General features: G+C 41.1%; 1 protein-coding gene across 2 annotated transcripts in view; it reads right to left on the bottom strand.

Annotated features, from left to right (window-relative positions):
- Positions 1-27,564, bottom strand: part of LOC145354910 (ATP-dependent RNA helicase with zinc finger domain-like) — a 377,450-nt gene that overhangs the window by 201,320 nt on the left and 148,566 nt on the right. The window contains exons 19-21 of one of the 2 annotated variants that reach the window (XM_080206534.1): positions 27,382-27,527; positions 20,940-21,087; positions 16,499-16,534 (exon numbers count right to left, since the gene is read on the bottom strand). In XM_080206534.1, the coding sequence (XP_080062660.1) occupies positions 16,499-16,534; positions 20,940-21,087; positions 27,382-27,527 (330 nt within the window). The remainder of the gene's footprint in view (positions 1-16,498; positions 16,535-20,939; positions 21,088-27,381; positions 27,528-27,564) is intronic. The other variant, XM_080206535.1, reaches the window with a different exon arrangement.

A 27,564-nucleotide genomic window follows, 5' to 3' on the forward strand; every position in this document is an offset into this window, starting at 1 on the left:
AGATGAGGACAAATCAACATCTGGCATGTGGGAGGCTTTCAAGTGCAAGTTGATAGGGATTCCGCACTGGCACATTCTTGTAACGATGAAGAATAAGTATGGCAAGTTTTGGGAACCTTGGATAACAAGAGATATTGTGAGCCTAGTCAAAGAGAAAAGGAAGCATTTGTCAAGGCTGGAAAGCTGGGAACACACAAAGCAACTGTGTAACACAAGGAAAGTAGAAAAGCAAGGACTAAGAAGGGCTAAAAGGGGTTGCAAAAAGTCATTGGCCAGCAGGATTAAGGAAAAGTCCAAGGCTTTTTATACAGATATAAAGAGCAAGAGGGTAGCCAGGGAGAGGGTTGGCCTACTCAAGGCTAGGTGAGGGGATCTCTGGATGGAGCGAGAGGATATGGGCAAGATATTAAATGAATACTGTGTATCACTATTCACCAAAGACAAGGACTTGGTTGATGATGATCTGGGAAAGGGTGTTAGATAGTTTGAGTCATATGGAGATAAAAAAGGAGATATTGGGGTTCTTGAAAAACATTAAGGTAGACTAGTCTCCAGGCCCTGATGGGATATACCCCAAAATACTGAGAGAGGCAAGGGAGAGAATTGCTGAGGCTTTGAGAGAAATCTTTGTATCCTCACTGGTTACAGGGGAGGTCCCAGAGAATTGGAGAATAGTCAATGTTGTTCCTTTGTTGAAGAAGGGTAGCAAGAATAATCCAGGTAATTACAGGCTGGAGAGCCTTACATCAGTGGTAGGGAAATTATTGGATAGGATTCTTTGAGACAGGATTTACTTCCACTTGGAAATAAGTGGATGTATTAGCGAGAGGCAACATGGTTTTGTGAAAGGGAGGTCATGTCTCACTAACTTGATCGAGTTTTTTGAGGAAGTGACAAAGATGATTGATGAGGGGAGGGCAGTGGAGGTAATCTACATGGACTTCAGTAAGGCCTTTGACAAGGTCTCTCATGACAGACTGGTGCAGAAGGTGAAGTCACATGGGATCAGAGATGAGCTAGCAAGGTGGTTACAGAACTGGCTCGGTTAAAGAAGATAGAGGGTAGCAGTGGAAGGGTGCGTTTCTGAATGGAGGGCTGTGACATGTGGCACTCCTCAGGGATCAGTGCTGGGACCTTTGCTGTTTGTTATATATATATATATAAATGATTTGGAGAAAAATGTAACTGGTTTCATTAGTAAGATTGCAAATTTCACAAAGGTTGATGGATTTGTGGATAGTGATGAGGACCGTCAGAGGATACAGCAGGATATAGATTGGTTGAAGACTTGGGTGGAGAGATGGCAGATGGAGTTTAATCCAGACAATGAGGTAATGCATTTTGGAAGGTCTAATACAGATAGCAAATATACGGTAAATGGCAGAACTCTTAAGAGTATTGATAGGCAAAGGGATCTGGGTGTACAGGTACACAGGTCACTGAAAGTGACAATGCAGTTGGAGAAGAAGGCATACTGCACACTTGCCTTCATTAGCTGGGGCACTGAGTTTAAAAATTGGCAAGTCATCTTGTAGCTTTATAGAACTTCAGTTAGGCCACACTTGGAATATCGTGTTCAATTCTGGTCGCCACACTACCAGAAAGATGTGGAGGCTTTGGAGAGGGTACAGAAAAGATTTACCAGGATGTTGCCTGGTATGGAGGGCAATAGCTATGAGGAGAAGTTGGAGAAACTTTGTTTGTTCTCACTGGAATGACAGAGGTTGAGGGATTTGATGGAAGTCTACAAGATTATGAGGGGCATGGACACAGTGGATAGTCAAAAGCTTTTTCCCCAGAGTGGAAGAATCAATTACTAGGGGGGCATAGGTTTAAAGGAGATATACGAGGCAAGTTTTTTTTTTACACAGAGGTTGGTGGGTGCCTGAAATTCACTGCCGGGCAAGGTAGTGAAAGCACATATGATTGTGATTTTTAAGGGGTGCCTGGACAAATACACAAATAGGATAGGAAGAGGGATATGGTCCCTGGAAGGGTAGGGGGTTTTAGTTCAGACAGGCAGCATGGTTGGCGCAGGCTTGGAGGGCCAAAGGGCCTGTTCCTGTGCTGTAATTTACTTTTGTTCTTCGTTTTGAGACCTTTCGTTAACACAGTAAAGTGCCAAATAAATACAATTATATTTGTTCTGCAATGTCTCCCGTTTTCTCTCTATTTATGCCACTTCAATAGTTTTTCTCCCATTGTATGCTTCTTAAAGCCTCTCTCATTGTCTCTGGATTTATGTCTGATTTTAGTCACTCTGTGAGATCTTGATGTCACCTTTCCTCTGCCTCTCAATCTCAGAATGCTTCTTACACACTTGCTCTCTTCTCTCAAGGTCTTATTTCAATTCTGTAAGCTAATCTCACCTATGTCCATTGCAGATTTTACCATCATGTCTTAAACGTGATCACCATCACTCAATGCAGACCAGCACGTGCATATCAAACTGTGTCACATATGGACACCTTATCAAGTTTTCTTTTTAAAAACAGTCCTTTACGTGAGGCGTGGATGCTAGGTGAAGTGGTTAGTACCACCCTCGTTCCAAATTTACATGCAAGAATGATTCAGAAACTTATGTAAATTGGTCAAGTTTATACACAATATCTGACAAGGAGCAGCAGTCTGGTCATAGGAGGTAACTCAGAAATTACAAAATTAATTGGACAGATTATTTAAGTGGGCAGACCAATGATCAGTGAAATTTATTATAGACAAGTATATGCTGCAGCACAGAATTGGCAGATGCTCCATGAAGAATGTTGAAATAATAAAGGGGAGAATTGAAGGAGTCCAGAGACTTAGACTCAACATTCCACATGTTCAAGCAATGCAGAGCAGTGTTCCAAATGAGCAGATAAAATAGGCAAAAACAGTGGATGCAGGTTAGAGGAAGTCATGAGCAAAGTGTACAAGGTGCTGACCCAACTGTGTCTTCAGAAGTATGACCAGTCTGGTCACTGAGACAAAATAAACATCCCCATGAACTGGAGGAATTAAAAGAATGACTATCATTACAAAGTATGAACGAAAATTGAAAAATCTTGTGCATTCCTACTCCAAACGAAGTACCTGAAAGGCAATCTTTGGAGGTATTTAAGATAGTTTTATAGGAAAGTAAAATCCTAAAAATTGCTTGTGAGCTAGATTGTGAGACTTCGACAAGGATTTAACTTAGTAAAAAAAAGAGTCAATATCAAAGAGTATTGTTGAAAAAGAGGTATGCTGTTGAAGTTTTTAATCTTGCACTCCTCAGGACTGACACTGGAATGCCAAATGTCAAAGGAAGTAACAATTTATGCTGCACAAGAAAACACTGCTGGGTGGTCAGAGGGATAATTGGGTCAGGTCAGGGAGGAAGTTGGAGGCGAAAGTTAGATCAAGTCAGAAGGTAGTCTGGTGCTTGAAGGGGTAGTCAGGGTGTTGGAGGTAGTCAGGGAGTTGGGGGCAGTTGTGTAGTTACTCAGATATTAAACTTGATACTTTCTGTCTAACATTTTTAGGGTCACGCTGAGGTAAGTATCATGGAATCATCCCAAAAGTCCAATTCTAACTCAGAATCAGACACAGCGGACAGGGAGCAGGGAAATTGTCCTTCAGAAGTTAAAACTTACTGGGCAATTCCCATAGAGATCCATGCATCATGACTTCCATAGGCTCCCAATGTGCATCTCTGACAATCTAGACCAAAAGATTTGACCTAGTGTGTTCTGAATTTTGCAAGTATGGGCTGCTTAATATGATTCACCAGGCACATGAGATTTCACTGACACCGAAATTCATTTACTGCATTATTCGTTTGTACGGTAGACAGAATATCTTTTTGACTTGCAAAACTCAGAATATTATGTCTAACATTAGATGCGACTCCATGATTGGAGCATGCTCCATGCATTACTCAAGTGCTGTATTACCAGGTGTAACATGAACAGGGCCTAGTTTTATGGCTGATAAAATTGGATATCCTAAATTAAATTGGGCATATTAAAAATCAAACACAGTCAAACCTCAGGCAGGCTAGTTGTACAATACACAAACCTGTCTGGGCCTGACTCATCAACCTCCTACCAAAGGTCGTTGCACCCTAGCAGGAGATCATTGCACCCCATTGAAATGCACCAGCCTACTGTTAGAAGCCCAGGTCGGGCCAGACTTTCTGTCACCAAGAGTTCCTGCAGTTGGCTTAATCTGATAACAGGTTACATGTAAGCAGCAGCATGGAGATGGACACCTGGGGGCAGACCCTGGTGTCCTGTCAGGCAGACATCAAGAAACCCACTGGGTATTGGAACCCCCTCCTGGGACCTCATTGGCCGGAAGCCAGAGAAGTTTCTGGAAAGGCAAGCAGGCAGGGGATAAACTTGCAGACACCAGCAGGGAAGACTGGAGAAGGAGGCGACCCTTGACCATTCGGAAGGCTGACCAGAGAAGAAGGAAGGAAGAAGCTGCCATCGAGACTCACGTTCGTGACGCCGGACCAGAGGGACTCAGAGAATCGAGCCTGCAATTTTAACTAAACCATCTTTGCGGGTAGTATTTCTGATTTTGGGGTATCCTCTTGCTTTATGTGGGTAATTTAAGGGTTAGTAGTGTTATTGTTAATAAACTTGTTGAACCTTTGTGTTTGTCGTTTGTCCACCTTGCAAATAAGGGCACCGGGGTAAAACATTGGAGTAAGCAAACTGGTCTAAAGAATCAGAGATTTTTAACATTTCAACACAGGCAACTATCAGTATCTTCAAACTTAGTTCAAAACACAGGGCAAATCATCTCAGAGATCAGGAAAGTCAGATATTCAGTGGGGAAAGCACTGTTTAGGCCACCAACGGCAATAATGGCTTATTCTGTTGTATTCTGCAACACAGAGAGAGAGAGAAAAAATTTGCAGCTGCAGGTTTCATGCCCCATCACCTCGGTGCTTCAATGGTCGGGTGCTATACTTAAATGTCACCCCTGCATACAGCCAGCACACTTTGGAGTTCATTTCGAAATCATGGCTGCCAGAGCCAGGAAACATTCAGTACTCAAATTTACCAACACCTCCCTAGAGCACCTGCTAGACAAGATGGAGGTTCACCACAATGAACTGTACTCTGAACTCAATTCTGGGTGAAGACCTGCAACCAAGGTGACCTGTCCAGCATGGGAGGTGGTGGCATCGCTGGTCACTGTCAACATGCTGCAGAAGAGGAGAGCCATTTATTATCACAAAAGGATGAATGAATACCTCTGTTCTGCAAGGATAAGTCATTCTTCTCACAAACCCATCTATAGGAATCTCACTCAATGTCAGCTTAAGGGGCATCACCACTAACTCCCCCACACATATCTTCATCTTCCCTGCAGGTCATTTCCTCATCACCTCCCTGATGCCATCCACCGTGTCAGTCATTCTTATCACTTTCCCTGACAGGCATCCTGCTTACACTCCCTCCATTTGTCTTCATGCAGGATAACTGGCTCATAACAAGTGGGAGAGATCCCAAATGGTTGGAAGAATGCCAGAACTGAAGGTTCTCATGCACTTTGAGGACAGAGTAATTTGGCTGGCCTGTGAGGACTATTCCTGTGCTGATGCCAAGATCACTAGCACTAAATCAAGTGAGGATCCAGCACTGAAGCATGCATCAAACTCTTGATTCTAATTGCCCCTGCCATGATCTAATGACCTCTCCTTTCTTTTACATGTGGGTTCATGAACCAGGTCCTCAATTTCAGCCCCAACCACAGCACAGAAGAATCCATACAATTCACAGACACCTACATAGATGACCATTATAGCATTCATCCACACCCTCTACAAGCACAAAGACACACTTGTGGGACCTAGTTCTATAGTAGTCTCACGGTCACAATCTGGTGGGCACATCACAATGCCCGATTCACAGCTGGCCGAGGTAGGGGCATCCAAGGGTGCTGGCAGTCGGAGGATTGCTAAAGGCCAGGAATCTTCTGAATCCATGTCAAATGATATGCCTCTGGAATCAATCATACTTCAGTTTCTCAAGCTCCGAAGAAAAGATTGGGAAAAATCAGGAAAGAATATCTGCTGCACTCCTGCAAGGCTGCCTTCACATTGAGGTTATTTTGCCAGCAGACAAATGCTGGTAGTGTGCAGTCGCAGTACGGACTTTAGTCCAAGACTTCTGCAGGAGTTGCACTCTTTGACAAAGACAGTTACTGGCATCCACTCTTGTTAACAACAGACGGTGGAGCATCCCAAATTCATTCCAGCTGCCCCTCCCTCTCAAGGAGGAAACCTCAGGGGGGAGGATCGTAGTCGCAAACTAACTGAACATTCAGAGATTGTATGTCCTTGCGGTTCACGTAGTTGACAGTTGATGTGCCGGAGATCTAAGTGCCATGTGAATGCTGCCAAATGGCACCCTGCACCTGTGGAAAACCATTGATCTTGCTTCCCTGATCCCAGTCAAAATGCTTAAAGGCATGAACCCTCACAAAGATTGTGTCTGACCTTCTGGATGCATTTGTATGCAGAAGCTTGCAAAATCCCACGGAGGTTTTAAAGTAAAAGTTTATTTATTAGTTACAAGTAGGCTTACATTCTCACTGCAATGAAGTTACTATAAAAATCCCCCAGTCACCACATTCTGGCATCTGTTCAGGTACACCAAGGGAGAATTTAGCATGGTCAATTCACCCAACCTGCACATCTCTTGGACTGTGGGAGGAAACCGGAGCACCTGGAGGAAATGGACATAGACACGGGAGAATGTGCAAACTCCACACAGACAGTGACCCAAGCTGGGAATTGAACCTGGGTCCCTGGCATTGTGAGGTATCAATGCTAACCACTGTGCCACCCTGAAGTCACCTGCGGAGTTCTGGACAGAGCCACTGGTGTAATAATTGAGCACCACAGTCATTTTCAGTGATACTGACAGTCAATGCCTTCTAAGTCCCTGTGGCACCAAATCCTGCAGCAGTGACTGTTCCCTGGACATGTGTAGTCTTGGGTGACAGTGCTTTTTGGATATCTGCAGGTATGTCAAGCACAGTCTGTAGACCCTGGGTCCAGCAAAATGCCTACAAGTGATGGCTCTCTGGAGTTCACCTTCTGTGTGCGAAGCAGGCCTGCCATTCTTTCCTCTTGATGGTCCTGCTCTTGTCTTTGATGAGCCAAGCACAACCACTGACCTTTTTTCCTTTTTCTCTCCTGCCTATGAGCAAGAAAAATGACAGCAAGATCACCAGGCTCCAAATTCCTGATGGTCTCCTCATGGCAGTATCAAACAGAGAGGATTGTGATTAGCATTTGTCTGTTAAGGACCACACTTCTTCCATTTATAGTCATGCAGCTGCCATTCAAAGCCCTTTAACACATGGCCTGGCCACAAAACAAACTTCATTTACAGGAATTGATGAGGGTATCTGGTTTAGAAATTGGCGAGCAACCAGTTGTGAACGCAATTCAAACATTTGGAGATTATTACAGTTAAAAGATCGGGGTCCTGCTGACTTAAGAGGTCAACATCAGAAAAGCAAGATCAAAAAACAGCAAGTGGACTTATTCAGCTAAAGAACTGGAGGCATGATGCCTGCAATCCTGCAGTAAGAGAAATATTTTGTTCGGTTCAGTTAGAGCTGAATTCATTTAGAAGTATTTGGTAAACCAGAAAGAATTGTAAAATGAATTTATTTTTTCAGATCAAAGAAAACAAATTAAATGAGGGTTATTTACAAGTCTGTTTGAGGTCATCCCAGAGGTCGCCATGTCATCATGGAGATGGATGGAGTTTAGGAAGATTTCTGGTTTAAATTTATCTGGGTGTTCGCTGAGATGTGATGATGCCAGCATTGGACTGGGATAAACACACTAAGAAGTCTCACAACACCAGGTTACAGTCCAACAGGTTTATTTGGTACCAAAAGCCACTAGCTTTCGGAACACTGCCCCTTCATCAGGTGAGCCCCTTCACCACTTGTCTGACGAAGGAGCAGCGCTCTGAAAGCTAGTGGCTTTTGCTACCAAATAAACCTATTGGACTTTAAACTGGTGTTGTGAGACTTCTTACTGTGTTGGCTGAGAACTAGATGCAGCTGGGGCCGAACCTGTGCAGTTTGTAGCTCAGTGCATGAAGGCGGCCAAAGTAAGTTAGGTCTACACTGTAAGCAGAGAAACAGCACTTCATCATTCATAATGAAGGAATGAGAGTAGGGTTTTCAGTTTGCATTTCATGAGGGAAAACAATTGTCTCGTTTGAAGCTGGTGCAAAAACCTACAATGGTCCTCAAAGACCCTTGTGGCAAAAGAACGCAATCAGCAGATTAGATTGGAAGTATTGAGAAAGAAACTAGAACAAGGGATTAAAGTATTCACAATCAAGAGGTGATAAATGGGAGTTTTACCTTTTGAGGACAGCTGGAACTGAGCAAAATTACAAGTAGTTTCTAGAGGCCCACAGAGAAGTAAATAACTTTACGATAGCGTAATGTACAAGATAATTATTGGGGGAAGAAAGTAAACCTAAAGGCATAGATTATAGTGTTAACTTGATCATATCTGCTTTGTTTAATTTGTTTTATATAGAATAAAGTTTTAGTTTTGTTTAAAAACATTAAATCTTGTGGCATAGTTTTATTGATTAAATCATTGAGTTCAAATTTCCCTTTAAATGTTAACAGTCCCTAATAGGATTGTAACATTCACAAAATTATGATGTGCAATTTACTCAAATTACATATGCATGATTAGTATATGTAATTTGTACTGGAATTGCAGAGATAAGACTGGAGAGATTTTACAGATAAACATTCTAATTACATTCTCAGAAAAGTTGTAATAATTACAAGCAAAGATATGTAACATTGGAGAGTTATAGTTTGCAGCAATTCTACCTGCTGGCAGGTCCCAACATCCTTTTTTTCCAAGTCATTCATGGAATGTGGACATCTTTTTCCTCCGAATCACACACCATCCTGACTTTAAATTATCTTGCCATTCCTTCACTGGTGCTGGATCAAAATCCTAGAACTCCTTCCCCAACTGCACACTGGGTGTAACCACAACATACAGAATCCAATGGTTTAAGATGATGGCTCACCACCACCTTCCCAGGAGCAATTAGGGATGAGCAATAAATGCTGCCCTTGTGATTGTTCATTATCTCTGGTTACTGGTAACTACCAAAACGATGCATCAAAATCAAAAACTTCTGCATTGGAACTGGACAAATGCCAAGATTGGTGTCTAATTTGTCTGACAATAACATTACAATTGCAATCAGGTCTTCAAAAAGGATTGGGCATGAAAAGAGGATAAAAATGGCAACTCTATTATAGAGGCTATATTTGATACGTTACAGCATTTCTAAGGCAACCATAGACCTAAAGTTGCAAGCACCCACAAAGATATAAAAATCACATTTTTAAAATGATTCCACAAAAAAACATGTGTTACGAGGGTCTCTAAATATTCTGCTGTTGAATTATTGATGGCAAGTGTGTGTATAAAAGTACTTTCAACAGCAATATTACCCTCTAATTTGGAAAAAAATAGCAAATTATTTTAAATTCTCTAACTTGGAGCAGACATTTGTTCTATAAATGCCTGCTGTTTGGAGCATGCCTCATAATGAGTATGCTCATTTGATCCCCCAGTGACGCATGACTAACTAGATCTATGGTACCCAACGGTGATCAATATGCTCATTGTGGATCAATCAGCAGAGAATGGAAAATTCAATTAGGCACTCGTACACAAAGGCATACTCAGCGTTACCCACAAAAGATGGATTACCTTTCAGATAGTATTTTCCATATATTCCCATAGAAGACATAATTGGTGATTTTAGAATGTGGTCTACATCAAAGAACAGTAGTCTACTCCTAAGTTATATCTTCCTCAATCCTTGCATATCGTTCAGCAACCAGATAAAGACAGCAACTCAAGAAACAAGTAAAAAAACTAATGTACATAAGAAATAGAAGAAGGAGTAGGCCATTTGGCCCCTTGAGCCTGCAATACCATTCAATAAGATAATGGCTTATCGAATTGTGTCATAAGAACATAGAACATAAGAAATAGGAGCAGGAGTAGGCCATCTAGCCCTTCGAGCCTGCCCCGCCATTCAATAAGATCATGGCTGATCTGTCGTGGCTCAGTTCCACTTTCCCGCCCTCTCCCCATAACCCTTAATCCCCTCTCTTATCAAGAACCCATCAACCCGCTTCTTAAAAATATTTAGCGAGGCAGCCTCCACCACTTCAACGGGCAGAGAATTCCAGAGATTCACCACCTTAAGTACATTTTCCTTAAGTACATTTTCCAATCCGGTCTGCACTGCTCCCACATTCAAAATCTGACTAACTCATCTTGAAAGTATTTAATGAACTAGCATCCACTGCTCACGAGAGGTAGAAAATTCCAAAGATCAACAACCTCAGAGAAGAAATTCCTCATTTCCACCTTAAATAGGAGGCTGCTTATTTTGAAATGGTGCCTCTTGTTATAGATTCCCCCAAAAGGAAAACATTCTCTCAGTAACAACCCCATCAAGACTCCTCAGAAAAATATTATCTCTCTTTGTTTCAATTCCACTGGGTATAGGCAAAACTACTCAACCATTGCATCCCAGGAAACAACCTAGAGACCCCATCTGAACTGCCCCCTGCAAGTATGTCGTTCCTTAAATAAGGAGACCAAAATGGTATACAGCATTCTTGGTGCAGTCTCACCAATGTTTAGCATGCAATAAGCATTCATTATTTTTATACTGCACCTCTTGAGATAAATGGCAACACTACTAGCCTTCCGAATTACTGTATCTACGTGTGGACATTCTGTAATTCATGCAAACATTCTATAATTCTTGCAAGAGGACACTCAGATCCATCTGTATTGCAGCATTCTGCAATCTTTCCCAATTTAAATAATATTCTGCTTTTCTATTATTCCCAACAAGTTGGACAAACTCACATTTTCCATATTATACCTCTTTGCCAAACCTATGCTCACTCACTTAACTTTTCCATATCACTTTGCAGACTCTGTGACCATCTCGCAACTCACTTTTCTACCTTTGTTGCATCATCAAATATACTCTGGTCCTTCATCCAAATCATTAACATAGATTGCAAAGATCTGAAGCCTCAGCACTGATCTTTGCGGCACTCCACTAGTTATAGCTTGCCAACTGATCGATCGACGTCAACTTGATTTCCTGCTGGTTAGCCAAGTCTCTACTATGATGATCTTTACCTCCAAAAACTCTTAGCTTGTGTAGTAACTTTTTATGTGGCATCTTGTTAAATGCCTTTTGGAAATCAAAATAGACTACATCAACTGGTTCCCCTTTATCCACCCTGCTTGTTGCATCCTCATTTATCAAGTATGATTTTTCATTCATAAAACTAAGTTGACGCTGCTTCATTGTATTCTGATTTTCTAAATGTGCAACCAGTAATTCGTTTCAGAGTTTGAGCACTGCAACAGTCTTGCTCTTCCTGCCTATACTGCAGGGGGATCTCATTGAAACTTATTGAATATTGAAAGGCCTGGACAGAGTGGACGTGGGGAAGATGTTTCCAGAACAGAGATAAGGTAGAATTTCTTCAGCCAGAGGGTGGTGAATCTATGGAAGTCATTGCCACAGAAGGCTGTGAAGGCCAAATAATTGAGTACATTGAAGACAGAGATAGATAGGTTATTGATTGGTAAGGGGATCAAAGGTTACAGAGAAAAGACAAGAGAATGGGGTTTAAAAGCATATCAGCCATGATTAAATGGCAGAACAGACTCAATGGGCAGAATGGACTAATTCTGCTCCTATATCTTATTGTCTTATGGTCTAAATAGTATCACACTGGAAGAATTCCTCCCTTCTTCTTGACATAAACAACAACAATGTGGTTAATAGAGGTTGTGATATTGTATGAGTAATGATAAAAATTATTTCCTCTGGTGTGTGAGTTAATAACCATTAATGTAGAGGTCATAGAGTTAAAATAATTGGCAAAGTATCCAGAGGAGGGTTGAGGAGCTTTTCTTCACTCAGTTACTGGGATCTAACATGCTCCATCTAAAAAGATGATGGAAGCTGTTTCTATAAATAATTTTTAAAAGGGAGTTGCAGCAGGCACTTAAGGATAAGGACTTAGACAGTTAAGGACAAAAATCAGATATGTGGAACTAAGTGTGATTGACTGTCCTTGGAAAAAGTCAGTACAGGTACAAGAGGCTTAACTGGCTCCCTCTGTACTTTAAGTTTCTATGATTCTGTGAGTAAGAAAGCTAAGCACACAAATAAAACACGCGAGATCAAAGAGTAGAGAACAAGAATGGAAGAGAGGTCTGCGCGTGAGAACTGAGAAGAACTCAAAGGTGGAAGGCACATACCAAGAAGAGACAATGAATGTTTTGAATCAGTGGGGTTAATTATAAGTTAAATTGTCAAAGAAAGCAATAAAACTTCAAATTATTATCAATAAGTCACTCAACACTACCAGCCTTCCGAATTACTCACTGTGCCTCACTCTGCCCAAGTGCCTCATGATTTTGAATACTTCAATCACATCTCCTCTCAGCCTTACTCTCTCCAAGAAAAACAGTCTCAACTTCTCCAATCTACCTTCATAACTGAAATTTCTCATTCCTGAAACCATTTTCTGCATTCTTGCCAATGTCTTCACATCCTTCCTAAAGTGAGGGGCCCAGAACTGGATGTAATGCTCTAGCAGAGATTCAAACTACTGTATTATACAATACAACATAATTTCCTTGCTCTTGTATTCTATGCCCTGATTAATAAAGCCCAGGATATTGGGATGCTTTATTAACCGTGCTCTCAACCTGACCTGCCACCTTCATTGATTTATGTATACATACACACAGGGGATTTATGCATCCCCTTCACCTGTTACTTTGTATTGTCTCTCCATGTCCTTCCTACCAAAATAAATCACTTTGCATTTCTCCACATCAAACTTCATCTGCCACCTGTCTTTCCATTCCATCAACCATGTGTCCATTTTGAAATTCTACCCTATCCTCCACAAAGTTCACAATGCTTTCAAGTTTCATATCATCCACAAGCTTTGAAATTATGCTCTGTTCAACAAGAACTAGGTCATATGCAGATATATACACATGTATATATCAGGAAAAGCAAGGGTCCCAAGTGGGGGACAACACTACAAACTTTCCTCTAACCCAAAAAATATCCAGCAACTACTCTCTGTTTCCTGTCACTCAGCTATTTTGTATCCATGTTGCTAAACTCCCATGACTATAACTTTGCCCAAACATCTGTTGGGGCACCATGTCAAATGCTTTTTGGAAGCCCAGATGACATCAACAGTATTACCCTCATCATCCCACTTCATTACGTCTTCAAAAGAGTCCAGAAGTTCATTAAACACATTCTTCCTTTCAAGAAATCCATGTTGGCTTTTCTTAATTAACCCGCATTTGTCCAAATGAGGCCTGGTTAGTAAGTCTGCAGGTGACTTAAAAAAATTGATGGTGCAGTGGACAATGAAGAAGGTTATTTAAGACTACAATGGGATTTTGATTGACTGGGGCAGTGGGCTGAGGAATAGCAGACAGAGTTTAATTCAGATAAATGCGAAGTGTTACATTTTGGTAAGACATAAGAACATAAGAAATAGGAGCAGGAGTAGGCCATCTGGCCCTTCGAGCCTGCCCCGCCATTCAATAAGATCATGGCTGATCTGTCGTGGCTCAGTTCCACATTCCCACCCTCTCCCCATAACCCTTAATCCCCTCTCTTATCAGAAACCCATCAACCCGCGTCTTAAAAATATTGAGCGAGGTAGCCTCCACCACTTCAACGGGCAGAGAATTCCAGAGATGCACCACCCTTTGAGTGAAGAAGTTCTTCCTCAACTCCGTTCTAAACCGCCCCCCTTTATCTTGAGGCTGTGCCCCCTAGTCCTACTGTCCTTTCTGAGCGGGAAGAGTCTCTCCACCTCTATCCCATCCATCCCATTCATCACCTTATACGTCTCAATGAGATCTCCCCTCATTCTTCTAAACTCTAACGAGTACAAGCCTAGTTTATTCAGCCTCTCCTCATAGCTCAACCCCCTCAACTCCGGCATCAGCCTAGTAAACCTCCTCTGTACTCCCTCCAAGGCCAAAATATCCTTGCGTAAGTACGGCGTCCAAAACTGCACACAGTACTCCAGCTGCGGCCTCACCAATGCCCTATATAGCCGCAGCAAGACCTCCCTACTTCTATATTCAATCCCCTCGCTATGAAGGCCAGCATCCCATTCGCCTTCCTGACCACCTGCTGCACCTGCAAGCTGGGTTTTTGCGACTCGTGCACAAGGACCCCGAGGTCCCTCTGCACCGTCGCCTGCTGCAGTTTTTCTCCACGTAAATAATAATCCTTCCTACCATTATTCCTACCAAAGTGGACCACCTCGCAATGCCAACATTAAATTCCATTTGCCAGTTCCTGGCCCATTCGCCCAGCCTATCTAGATCCTTCTGCAGACTCTCCACACCCTCCGCACAATTTGCCGTTCCTCCAATCTTGGTGTCAAACCAGGGCGGGGCTTATACGGTTAACGGTAGGTCCCTGGGGACTGTTGTCAAACTAGGGGTGCTGGTACACAGTTCCTTGAAAGTGGTTTCACAGCGTGGTGAAGAAGGCATTTCCCTTCAACAGTCAGAGCATTGAGTACAAGAGTTAGGACGTTATGTTACAGCTGTACAAGGCATTGGTTAGGCCACATTTGGAGTGCTGCATACAATTCTGGTTGCCCTGTTGTTGGAAGGATGTTATTAAACTGGAAAGGGTGCAAAAAAGATTTACAAGGATGTTACCGTGACTGGAAAGTTTGAATTACAAGGAGAGGCTGGATAAACTGGGACTTTTTTCCCTAGAGTTTAGGGAGAGGTTTATAAATTCATGGGTGGCATAGATGAGGTGAATACCCACGGTCTTTTCCTCAGGGTAGGGCAGACCAAAACTAGAGGACATAGGTTTAAGGTGAGAGAGAAAAGATTTAAAAGGAACCTAAGGGGCAACTTTTTCACAAAGAGGGTGATATATACATGGAATGAGCTGCCAGAGAAGGTGGTAGAGATAGGTAAAATTATAACACTTAAAAAACATTTGGACAGGTACATGGATAAGAAAGGTTTAGAGGGATATGGGCCAAACACAGGCAAATGGGATTAGTTCCGTTTAGGAAACCTGATTAGCATGGATGAGTTGGGCTGAACTGCCTGTTTTCATGTTGCATATATCTATGACTGAGTGGCTGTCAGCCAGCAGGATGGGAGTGACAATTGGGCAGAGGAAGGAGATTGGCTCCTGGCGACCTTTGGAGAGGTGAGTGGGAGAAGAGAAGACATTGGCTGGTGGTAGTGGGGGAACGAGGAGGGTTGGTGGGAGAAAGAGCGTTTGTGCGAGCAAGGGAAAGAGAGAACATCTGTGTGAGCAAGAGAAAGGGAGAATGGTTATGCGAGCAAGAGAGAGTGAGAGTGTTTGTGCGAGTGAGAGAGATTTGATGTCACACGTATTAGTGAAAAGTATTGTTCCTTGCGCACTATACAGATAAAGCATACCATACATAGAGAAGGAAAGGAGTGAGTGCAGAATGTAGTGTTACCATCATAGCTAGGGTAGAGAGAAAGATCAACTTAGTGTGAGATAGGTCCATTGAAAAGTCTGAAGGCAGCAGAAAGAAGCTATTCTTGAGTCAGTGGTACGTGACCTCAGACTTTTGTATCTTTTTCCCTATGGGAGAAGGTGGAAGCAAGTATGTCAGGGGTGTGTGGGGTCCTTGATTATGCTGGCTGCTTTTCCAAGGCAGCAGGAAGTGTAAACAGAGCCAATGGTTGGGAGGCTGGTTTGAGTGATGGATTGGGCTACATTCATGACCTTTTACAGTTTCTTGTGGTCTTGGGCAGAGCAGAAGTCATATCAAGCTGTGATACAACCAGAAAGAACATTTTCTACGGTGCATCCGTAAAAATTAATGAGGGTCGTAGTGGACCTGCCAAATTTCCTCAGTCCTCTGAGAAAGGAGTAGCGCTGGTGTGTTTTCTTAATTATAGCGTTGGCTTGGAGGGACAGCTTGTTGGTGATCTGGACACCTAGGAACCTGAAGCTCGTGACCATTTCCCATTCTTGTAGACAGGGGAACGTCCTCCATTACACTTCATGAAAGCAATGACAATCTCCTTCGTTTTACTTACATTGAGGGAGAGATTGTTGTCATCGCACCAGTTCACCAGATTCTCTATCTCTTTCTTATACAAGACTGTTTGTGTTGGTGTAAGACTGCATTTGTGCAAATGTAAGACAAAGAACATTTGTGTGAGAGAGAATTTGTGCGAGTGAGAGAGTGTATTTGTGTGAGTGCAAGAGTAAGTGTGAATGTGAGAGAGAGCGCTTGTGCGAGAGTATGTGAGTGAATATGCACTTTGTGTGCAAGTGAGTGAGTGGGAGCGAGTAGCTAGCAAATAAGTGAGAGTGAGTGAGCGAGCCTGAATTACCTCTTCTTTCATCATGGCCTGGGTGGCATCTTCTTCCTTGGTAAAGACAGATGCAAAGAATTAATTTAATACCTCAGCTATACTCTTTGTCCCCATGCATAATTCCCCTTTGTTTCCTAATTGGCCCTACTCCTGCTTTTACCATCCTTTTCCTACTTATATGCCAATAGAAGACTTTGAGATTCTTTTCTATGATAACTGCCAGTCTCTTCTCATACTTGCTCATTACTTCCCTCAGTTGCTTCTCAACTCCCCTCTGAACCACCTACATTCAGCTTGATTCTGATGTGCATTTTCTACTTGGTATCTGCATAAGCACACTTTTTCTTCTTTATCTCACTTTTTATCTCTTTTGTCATACAGGGAGCCCTGGTTTTGTTTGCCCTACCTTTCTTTTCCAAGGGAATATACCTTGACTGTGCCCTGGATAATCGCTTAGAGTCATAGAGGTTTACAGCATGGAAACAGGCCCTTCGGCCCAACTTGTCTATGCTGCCCTTATTTTCTTTTAAGCCCCTAAGCTAATCCCAATTGCCTGCATTTGGCCCATATCCCTCTATACCCATCATAACTATCTAAATGCTTTTTAAAAGATAAAATTGTACTTGCCTCTACTACTACCTCTGGCAGCTTGTTCCAGACACTCACCACTCTCTGAAAAAATTGCCCCTCCGGACACTTTTATATCTCTCCCCTTTCACCTTAAATCTATGCCCTTTAGTTTTAGACTCCCCTACCTTTGGGAAAAGGTATTGATTATCAACCTTGTCTATGCCCCTCATTATTTTATACACTTTTATAAGGTCACCCCTCAGCCTCCTACGCTCCAGAGAAAAAAGTCCCAGTCTATCCAGCCTCTCTTTATAACTTAATCCATCAAGTCCTGGTAGCATCCTAATAAATCTTTTCTGCACTCTTTCTAATTTAATAATATCCTTTCTATAATAGGGTGACCAGAATTGCACAGTATTCCAAGTGTAGCCTTACCAATGTCTTGTACAACTTCAGTAAGATGTCCCAATTCCTGTATTCAATGTTCTGACCGATGAAACCAAGCATGCCGAATGCCTTCTTCACCACTCTGTCCACCTGTGACTCCACTTTCAAGGAGCTATAAAAATGTACCCCTAGATCTCTTTGTTCTGTAACTCTCCCCATTAACTGTGTAGGTCCTGCCCTGGTTCAATCTACCAAAATGCATTACCTTGCATTTGTCTAAATTAAACTCCATCTGCCATTTGTCAGCCCACTGGCCCAATTGATCAAGATCCCACTGCAATTAGAGATAACCTTCCTCACCATCCACTATGCCACCAATCTTGGTGTCATTTGCAAACTTACAAACCATGCTCCCTATATTTTCATCCAAATCATTAATATAAATGATAAATAACAGTGGACCCAGCACTGATTCCTGAGTCACACCACTGGTCACAGGCCTCCAATTTGAAAAACAACTCTCTACAACCATCCTCTGGCTGCTGTCTTCTTTGAAGGTAGCCCATTGTTCAGCTACCATTTTTCCTTTGGCTCCAATTTATTCAGCCAAGATCTGTCCTTATCCCATTGAAGTTGATTTGACAATAATAAATCAAATCAAAAATCATTATTCTTACCCTGGATTGTTCTATAGTCTAAACTTTACGATAAAATGATCACTGTCTCCTAAATATTCTCCTACTGACATTTGATCTGTTTGGTTCACCTCATTCCCAAGAACCAGGTCTAGAAGTGACTCCTTTCTCGCTGGACAAGAAACATACTGCTTTATAAAATTTTCTTCATCACACTCAGGGAATTCTTGCTCCTCTCTGTCCTTTATATTACATTAACCCAGTTTATATTCAGGTAATTAAAGTCACCCATTATAATTACACCAAGATCTTTGCATCTCTTTCTAATTTCCTTGCAAATTTGTTCCTCTACACCTTTTCCATTAGTTGTTGGCGTACACACTGTACAAAGCAACGTACTTGTGCCCTGTGTTCCATAGCTCCAGCCAAATCAATTCTGCTCCAAGTCAGACCTTTTCTCCAGCAATGCATGCTTATCTTAATAAATACCACCAAGCTTCCCCCTTTTCTTCCTTTCTGATCTTTCCTGAATACCTTGTATACAGGAACATTTAATACCCAGACCTGCCTTTCTTCGAGGTCTATGTTATTACCACATCTATCTGCAAAGTTACCACACTCATCCATTCACATACATGCACAGTAAACTTAATTTAGATGATGATTGTTCTCTTACTCTGATCCCACCAATTAACTTTACGGGTGGTATGGTGGCGCAATGGTTAATACTGCTGCCTCTCGTCGCCAGGGACCTACGTTCAATTCCAGCCCTTAAGTGACTGCCTGTGCGGAGTTTGCACATTCTCCCTATATCTGCATGGCTTTCCTCCCACATGGCTGAGGTTGATTGGCCATGATAAATTGACCCTTAGTGTCGGGGAGATTAGCAGGGTAAATACTTGGGGTTACAGAGATGGGGCCTGAGTGGGACTGTCATCGGTGCAGGCTCAATGGGCTGAATAGCCTCCTTCTGCACTGTAGGGATTCTATGAACTTACTATTCCTTAATTCAGTGCCATCTATCTCTCCGAGTATTTTGCATACCTTGGTATTCCTCTTTGATATTATCTCCTGGTACCCACAGCCTTAACAAGTTAGTTTAAGCCCTACCTAATAGCAATAGCTAATCACCAACTCTATTTAGGTGCAATCCATCCATTCTGGAGAAGTTGCATCTCCCCGAAAGCTGGTCCCAATGTCCCAAGAATCCCTCCACCATCATTCCAGCCACGCGTCCATCTGTTTTATCCTCTCACTTGTACATGGTACTGGAAATAATCCAAAGATTACTACTTTTGAGATCCTGCTTGCTAATTTCCTACCTAACTCTCTAACTTTTGCTTACAGAACCACATCCCTCCTTTTGCCTCTGCCATTTGTACAAGTGTGGACCATGATTGTTGGCAGCTCACGCTCCCATCTCAGGGTTGTCTTGCAGCTGCTCAGTGACATCCTGGAGAAAACAAGGGGCCAACACACCATCCTGGATTGACACCTGCAGCACTGAAACACCTATCTATTCCCCAACTACCCAACCACCTATTACCATTGTTTTTCTTGTCTTCATTGTATGCCCACTGAGCCAGCTGTGGTATCATATACTTGGCTTTCGCTGTACTCCCCAGATTCATCACCATTGACACTGACACAATTAGAATGAGCTTTCTCATTTGCTCAGGATCTAGAGTGGGTAATTTGATCAATCTTACAAATTGCATTAAAATGCATCCTGTAGGATGCTGATTAATAATAACATTTTTGCTAGCAAATGAAACAGTGCTTTTTGAGCAGACAGTCTGGTTCTATATACAAATCAACACTTTGATTGAACAGAACATTTTTCTTTGATGAAACTATGCCAGGGGTCATATAAATTCAACTGTGTTAGTTTCCAAGGGCAAGTGAAATTCAGACACAATATTAAGTAAGAATTTAGGTTTTGTTTTATATCTTGCCAAACCACATGCAGCAATTATATTCCTGGATTAGTTTCTGAAAACATCCCAACCATTATCTGACCTCAGAGATTAATTTGATAGAATGCCAAGAAATTACTGTGACATGCCACATTGGCAAGATGGAAGTGAAGATATATTAAAATCAATGGAAGTTGCCAAGTATTTACATAATGAATAGTGCCATTTAACCTGCACCCACTCATGGCAAAAGGAAGTTTTCAAATGTCATATTTTGCTTTACAGTACTGCGTGAGCACCTTGGGATGTTTTATTACATTCAAGGCACTATATAAATATAATCATTTGTTGATGTTGTTATTGTTATTGCAGATCGAGTGACTCAGAGCAGCACAGTGGAGGCAAGAAAGTCGCTCACATTGTCAAGTTGAGGGGGAGTAAAGAACTGGTGCAAAGGGAAAATTAAACAAAGAAAAGGCAAATGTATACCAAACCACCTACAGTGAGTGGATACCAACTCATCATGTTGCTGGCAGCAAGGCCACTTGGACTCCAGATCAAAAAATATTAACAGAAATGATATAATAGAAATTACTTCACACCTCAAAAATAGAAATCATATTATTAAGAAAAAACATACTGCCCTGTAAAATTTGTATTCGAGAGAAATTAGGCTAATTAAATCATTAGATAAAGGAGAATGGCCATGCCAACACAGGCAGTGAGAAATTAACAATAATCAGGCAAAGCAGCTGGAACAACCATTAGTATATCTCTGAAAAGCAATAATCTTTCACAATTCAAATCAAGAGAGAGATAACTACTCATTTATAATATTTTTCATCTCTTCAAAGTAACTAATCTCATTGTACATCTCTCGACAATATTAAAAACAAATCTCTATCTCTTGCTCAAGCACACAAAATTAATGTAGAACCAGCCAGTGCTAACCTCAGAACAGTTGTAATAGCTGGCACTGTTTTTGTCTTGCACATCTGCTCCCCAGGCCACGCAAAACATGAGGGGATAAAAATCTTTGTGAGTTGGCTGTTTGCTGTTAGCTGTAAGATTCCCTCTGTAGAACAGTTCTGATGCAAGACTAATGAAAGAACAGCAAGGAAAAATTAAATTGATATACAGCTACAAAGAAAAATACAGTGCTGTTTAGTTAATCCATGCGATGCATAATCTCACTCATTTTAACGAAGGGCTACTGTTCAAAATTCACAGCGAGTTATCAACTCCACTGGAATTTTCAGAGAAAACATCAAATTCTTACCACTAAATGGAATTCAAATAGGGATCTAAATGGTGCATCGCTCCACATAACAATAAATGCTACACTTTCAAAACTTTTAATCAGCTGATACAGCAAAGTCCCATTCCAGCTAAGAATATACAGTTGAGTACCCTGTATAGATTATTTAATGGAAATCCATTGCAGACAAGATTGAAACAAATAGCATTATTTACCCACTTTATTATCCCTTTTTTAAAAGCAAGTAAATTTAATGATTTTAAGCCCTTCACCTTACAACTTGGAGCTTTTCGCCAGGTCTACAGCAAAGATAGGGAAATATGATGGTATGAAAGGATAGCCTTAATAATAAAAGATGAAATCACTTCCGTGATAAGAGGGGTAACCCAGCAGTGGAGTCCTTATGGATAAAATTAAGAAATGGAAAGTAACTTAAAATCATAATTAGAGTTGTACATATGCTCCCTAGTATTAGCTAGGAGCGACGTGAAGATGCCTGCATTGGACTAGAGTGGGCACAGTAAGAAGTCTCACAACACCAGATTAAAGTGCAACAGGTTTATTTGAAATCATGAGCTTCTAGAGCACTGCTCCTTCATCAGGTGAATCAATTGACTCACCTGATGAAGCAGCAACATGCCAAAGGCTTGTGATTCCAAATAAGTCTGTTGTGCTTTAACCTGGTGTTGTGAGACTTCTTACTGTAGCTAGGAGTAATAGCTTTTACAAATGTTAAAGAGACACACGTAGCAAAGGCTGGGTTTCAATGCAGTACTTCAACTATGATATTGATTAGAAAAAGTATACTGGCACACATCAGAAGATTAATTAATTTAACTAAGTCCAGGATAATTTTCTAAAACAATGTGGCCTAGAATCAACAAGGGGATAGGCGTATTAGATTGAGCAATGAGCTCGACTTAGTTAACAGTCTAATGGTGCATGAACATTTATTCAATGTCAATCATCCTGTGATTGAATTCAACCTAAAGTTTAAAATGGAGAAACATGAAACAGTACTAAGATTAGTTGTCAACTTCAAAGGGATAAGACAGACTGTCCACAGTAAACTGGGCAAGTCTATTAGTGAGTAAAATGATAGAAAATCAATAGGAAGCTTTTGAAAAAGAATTTAACATGATACAGAACCAGTTTAAATCATGAAGGGTAAGAGCCTGTACTTGCCAAAACAGACTGCCATTGGCACTTAAAGAGCTAAAAGATAACATTAAAAGAAAAAGCGCACAAAAATGCAAAGAGTAGCATGGATCTTGGAAAACAGAAAAAATATAAAAAGCAGCAATGGGTAATAAAACAGATTGCAAGAGCTAATTAAACATACTGTTAAAAGAAAATTAAAGGGGCTATCAAAATTAACATAAGAAACTTTTACATTGGGAAAATGGAGGTGAGAAGTAACGTGGTCCCCTTGAAAACTTATAAATGTGATGTCATCAATGGTAAGGAAATAGCAGAATAATTATTTTGCATCAGTATTTACAATAGGGGAAGAGGTTAGTACACCAGACATTCCACGGACACTATTCCTGAATCAATGACAGTGACTCATTAAAATTAACATAAATAAGGTAGAAATATTGGAGATGAACGGCACTGAAAAAATGACAAGTTCCCACGACCAGCTGGTTTCTATCCTAGGGTTTAAAAGAAATAGGTGAGATTATAGGTGGCATACTTATAATCTTCCAAACTTTTCTTAATGCAGGAATCAACCACTAAATTGGAAAATTGCAAATGCCATTCCTCTATTTATGAAAGCTGACAGAGTGAAATCAGGGAACTATAGGCCAGTTAGCCTAACATCTGTTGTTGGGAAATTGCTATAGGCCCATAATTAAGGTTAGGGTGTCTGAATATCTTGAAAATTTTCAGCTGATCAGAGAAAGCTGTATGGATGTGTAAAGGGGAGATCACCCTTGAAGGGCCTGAGTTTTTTGAAAGATAACTAAAGCAGTGAGTAGGGGAATATCTATGGATATTACTTAATATTCTTCCAAGAAACATGTGACATGGCTTCTCACAAGAGACTACTGACTACAATTGAAGCTCAAGGCAAATTATGGACCTGGGTTAGGAAATTGGCTGAGTAAAACAAGACAAGGAATAAAGAAAATGTGCAGGTACTCTAATTGGCAGAATGTGACCAGTGGTGTCCTGCATAGGTCTGTGTAGTGGTCTCAACCATTCACTTTATTCATTAACAACTTAGATGATGGGATAGAAAGTCACATAACTGATTTTGCCAGTGATACATCAACAGGCAGCATTGTAAGCAGTGCAGATGGGTGCAAAAAATTACAAGAAGATATTCATAGATTAGGTGAAAGAGCAAGACTAGCAAATAGATTTTCATACTGACAAACATGAGATCAGCCATTCTGGAATTATAAAGGATAGAGCAAGGTAGTTTGCAAATGGTGAAAAGATAAGAACAATGGAGTACCAAGGAGATTTGAAGGTCCATGGCACAGGCACTAACAGATAGAAAAAAAATTAAAAGGCCAAATGGAAAGATAGCCTTTATAGCTGGAGAAATAGAATACTGCAGGGTTGAAGTAATTCTTCAGTCATATCTTAGGAAGGATATACTGGCCATGCAGAGAGAATAGCATAAATTTATCAATGGCATCATAAGTGGACTTCAAGGATTTAATCTTTCTTTGTAGATTAACAAATGAGGGTTCTCTTCTCTAAAGACTTTAGTCTGTAAAATTGGGACTTAATTGATATTTTTAAGATATTAATTAGAATTTTTGTAATTTATTCACTCATAACATGTGAATAAATTACATGACTAGTCCAGTGTTTGTTGCCCATATCCTTGAGATGGATATTGAACTTCAGCAGTTCATGTGTCATAGAAAGAACCAGACTACTGTTCAGAAGGGAATTCCAGGATTTTGACCCAGTAATGGTGACATAGCTCTAAATCACGGTATGGTATAGCTTAGAGGGGAGCTTGCAGGTGGTGGTATTCCAATGCACTTCTCCCCTTGTTCTTCCAGATGGGAGAAATCACCCATTTGGAAGGTGCTATTGAAGGAGCCTTTACAAGTTGTTGCAATGCATCTTGTAGTTGGTACACACTGCTGCTACTATGCATTGGTGGTGGAAGAAATTATGTTGAAGGTGTAGATGGGGTGCCACTCAAGTGGGCTGCTTTGTCCTGGATGGTGTCCAACTGCTTAAGTGTTGTTGGAGCTGCACTCATTCAGACAAGTGAAGTGTATCTCATCACAGTCCTGACTTGTGTCTTAGCAAATTCATAGAAGGTCATCATAGAATCCCCTCAGTACAGCAGGAGGCCATTCAGCCCTCATGTCTGTACTGACCACAATCCCACCCAGGCCCTATTTCCGTAACCCCACATATTTACCCTGCTAATCCCCTTGACACTAAGGGGCAATTTAGCATGGCCAATCAACCTAACCTGCACATCCTTAGACTGTGGGAGGAAACCGGAGCACCCGGCAGAAACCCACGCAGACATGGGGAGAAATGTGCAAACTCCACATAGACAGTGGCGCTAGGCTGGAATTGAACTCAGGTCCCTGCTGCTGTGAGGCAGCAGTGCGAACCACTGTGCCACCTCACTGCCCACTATACACCAAATTATACACCCCAGAACTCTCAGCCTGTGGTCTTCTCTTGTAGCCACAGGTCCAGTTCAGTTGATAACTCCCAGGGTAGATAGAGTTCTGCTAGTTACAGAGTTTAGGATTTAGGGGCCTTTTTCTAAAAATTAGAACCAGACCTTTCGAGAGTGAAATAAGGAAATATTCCTTCACACAATGGGTGCCGAATTGGAACCTACTTTTGCAAACAGCAACTGATGTTTGATCAACTGTTAATTGTAAAATGGAGATTGATAGATTGTCAGGCAAAATATTAAACAATATGAGGCAAAGGTGGGTATATGGAGTTAGGTTGCATATCAAACATGATCTAATTGAATGATGAAACAGGTTCAGGAGTTCAATGAGCATTTGAAATGCAGTAAGTTAGACATTGAGGATGCCCTTTAAGATGTTAAGATCCTATAGAGTCTGCCGAGACTGTTCTGGGGAACGGTGCCAAAGGGTTAAGTGTCTTCTTCCACAAACCCAAAATTCAGTTTCTTGGTGATTTAACTGCAGCTGTAAAGCAGACTAAAAATTAACATTAACACTATGGAGGGACTTTAGTGGCAGAGTAAATGTTCACTATCCTCCCCATCACAGCGACAAAATTAATCTCTGGGTTAATTATTTCCCTCTTGATCGAGTGTTTGTTTAGCACTTGGGGAACCAGAATGAGGTAGCTGTGAGAAGGTGCAAGCATTTGATGTTTTCCATTCATACTGCTTCAGTACCGATAGACGCAGTACAATATGGAAGTGGTGTGTCAGTGGCTTAACAGCATTGCAGCAAATGTCCCCACAGTTTTGGGTTGTCTAATTGAGAGGAAAAGGCTAATGTATACTGGGGTAAGCAAGAGCCATCATGTACAACTCCTTTTCAGATTGCCAGTGTCTGGAAGTGCAAGACAATTCAATAAATTTAGCTGCTTACTGTCTCAAAACTTGTTTTATTGGGCTAACATTCCCATGGCAGTTCTGTATTAGAGAACACCCATTTACAGCACTGACCAATTTTGAGACTGAGCCTGACAACAGAAGTTGTCAATGGATTTTTGAGTGGAATGTTGCAATTCACTCATTGATTTTTGTAATAGACGGTTCATGATGTTATGCAAACACTTTTTGTGGGCATCAGTCACATTGTAAGTGCAGATTTAAAAAATGCTGAAGCAACCAAATTCAAGACCCAAATTTTAAACATGAAAGGAACAGCATACAAAGACATTCAAAATTAAGTAATAAAAAAGCTGCAATGAAAAGCTATGAGAGCACAGACATTACCACTAACAACATTAGCAAACAAACGTCACATTTAAGATTAATGTATACATTGCAATTTGGATAGAGAAACGTTATGTGAGCTTATTCAGTACTAGCTCACTAATACAGATATTACTAACATTATGTTCTAATGCTGTAGTGAAATGCATTGTCACTTGATATATAACTACTGCTGACAACAGTAGACAAAATGATTCTCAGTTCCAATATGGCCACATTGAGGATGGGACCACATGTGGGTTCTTGAAGTGGGAGACTAGCAAGTGTTTTCAGTGGGGATGTCTTGGATGAAATGTTCAGATATGGCCTCTGGATGGTGCAGGTGTAATACCCCATTGGCCTTTATTCCATGCAGAACCTCAAGTAAATTGTGGATTACTCCAGATTTCCTCTTGATGCTGGTTTTGGCACAGCACTGACAAGTTTCAGAACTATGTACTTGGCCACCTGCCCTCAGATAAACAGCAATCAGGCTAAAACATTTCAAATATCACTTCTTTTCAGTATAAGCTTCTCTTGATGGCTCAGTGCATCTTAGGTTTCTGAGCTGTACAGAGGAAGGTGATTTCATATTTGATCTCCCATATGTGCATAGTTGGCCATTCTCATTAAACAAGACATGAGTATTAAAATCAACCTGTGCATCCTTCAACTGAGGTTCACATTCTAGCCTGTCAGTGGCTCTTCTGGACACTAGGCGAGGATTAGAAGTGTCCAGGCTGTGATGATGCCACAGAGGAATGGCCCACCAATTCCTTTGCAAACAAATATCTGCAGAACTATACCCCAAGATAATTCACTATCTTGGAGGAACAGGGGGAGAAAAGGGGGCTGTGTGTTTGTTAGAGGGAATGTAGAGGAGTTAAAAGAGAAAATTGAGTGCATAAATGTAATGCAAACTGCATAAATACCCATATCAGCGTTCCATAAACAAATATGAAGTAAATCAATGACCACATTTTTACCCAACTGCAAAGTGTCGGCATTATGTTTCTGACAGCAGATTATGTCAGCTGATATTGTTTCAACAAAGTGCAGCTGCAGTCAAGTATTAATAAAGGTAACTGGATCTCTCAAGAACAATCAGCTCACGAACAATCAGGTATTACACCATTACACAGTTTGACAAATCTACAAACTCAGATGCATTACTATAATTAAATGCATATTCAAGTAAAATATTCAATGTACCAGCTGAAAAGTTTCAGCAATACCTGATGATAACTTCATGTGATCTGTATTGTTCTGCTAGCGATATATGACAGCAGAAATCAGGAGGGTAGAGCTGCGATAAGCGCTTGATCAAAGAAATATGGAGGTTTCGCTCCCGAGCAAATTCACTATATACAACAGGATTGAGCTGCAAGGCAAAATGGAAGTTGGTTTACAGATTTAAA

Source organism: Carcharhinus amblyrhynchos, chromosome 18 (assembly GCF_965287045.1).
Source record: "Carcharhinus amblyrhynchos chromosome 18, sCarAmb.v2.hapA, whole genome shotgun sequence".
NCBI lineage: Eukaryota > Metazoa > Chordata > Chondrichthyes > Carcharhiniformes > Carcharhinidae > Carcharhinus > Carcharhinus amblyrhynchos.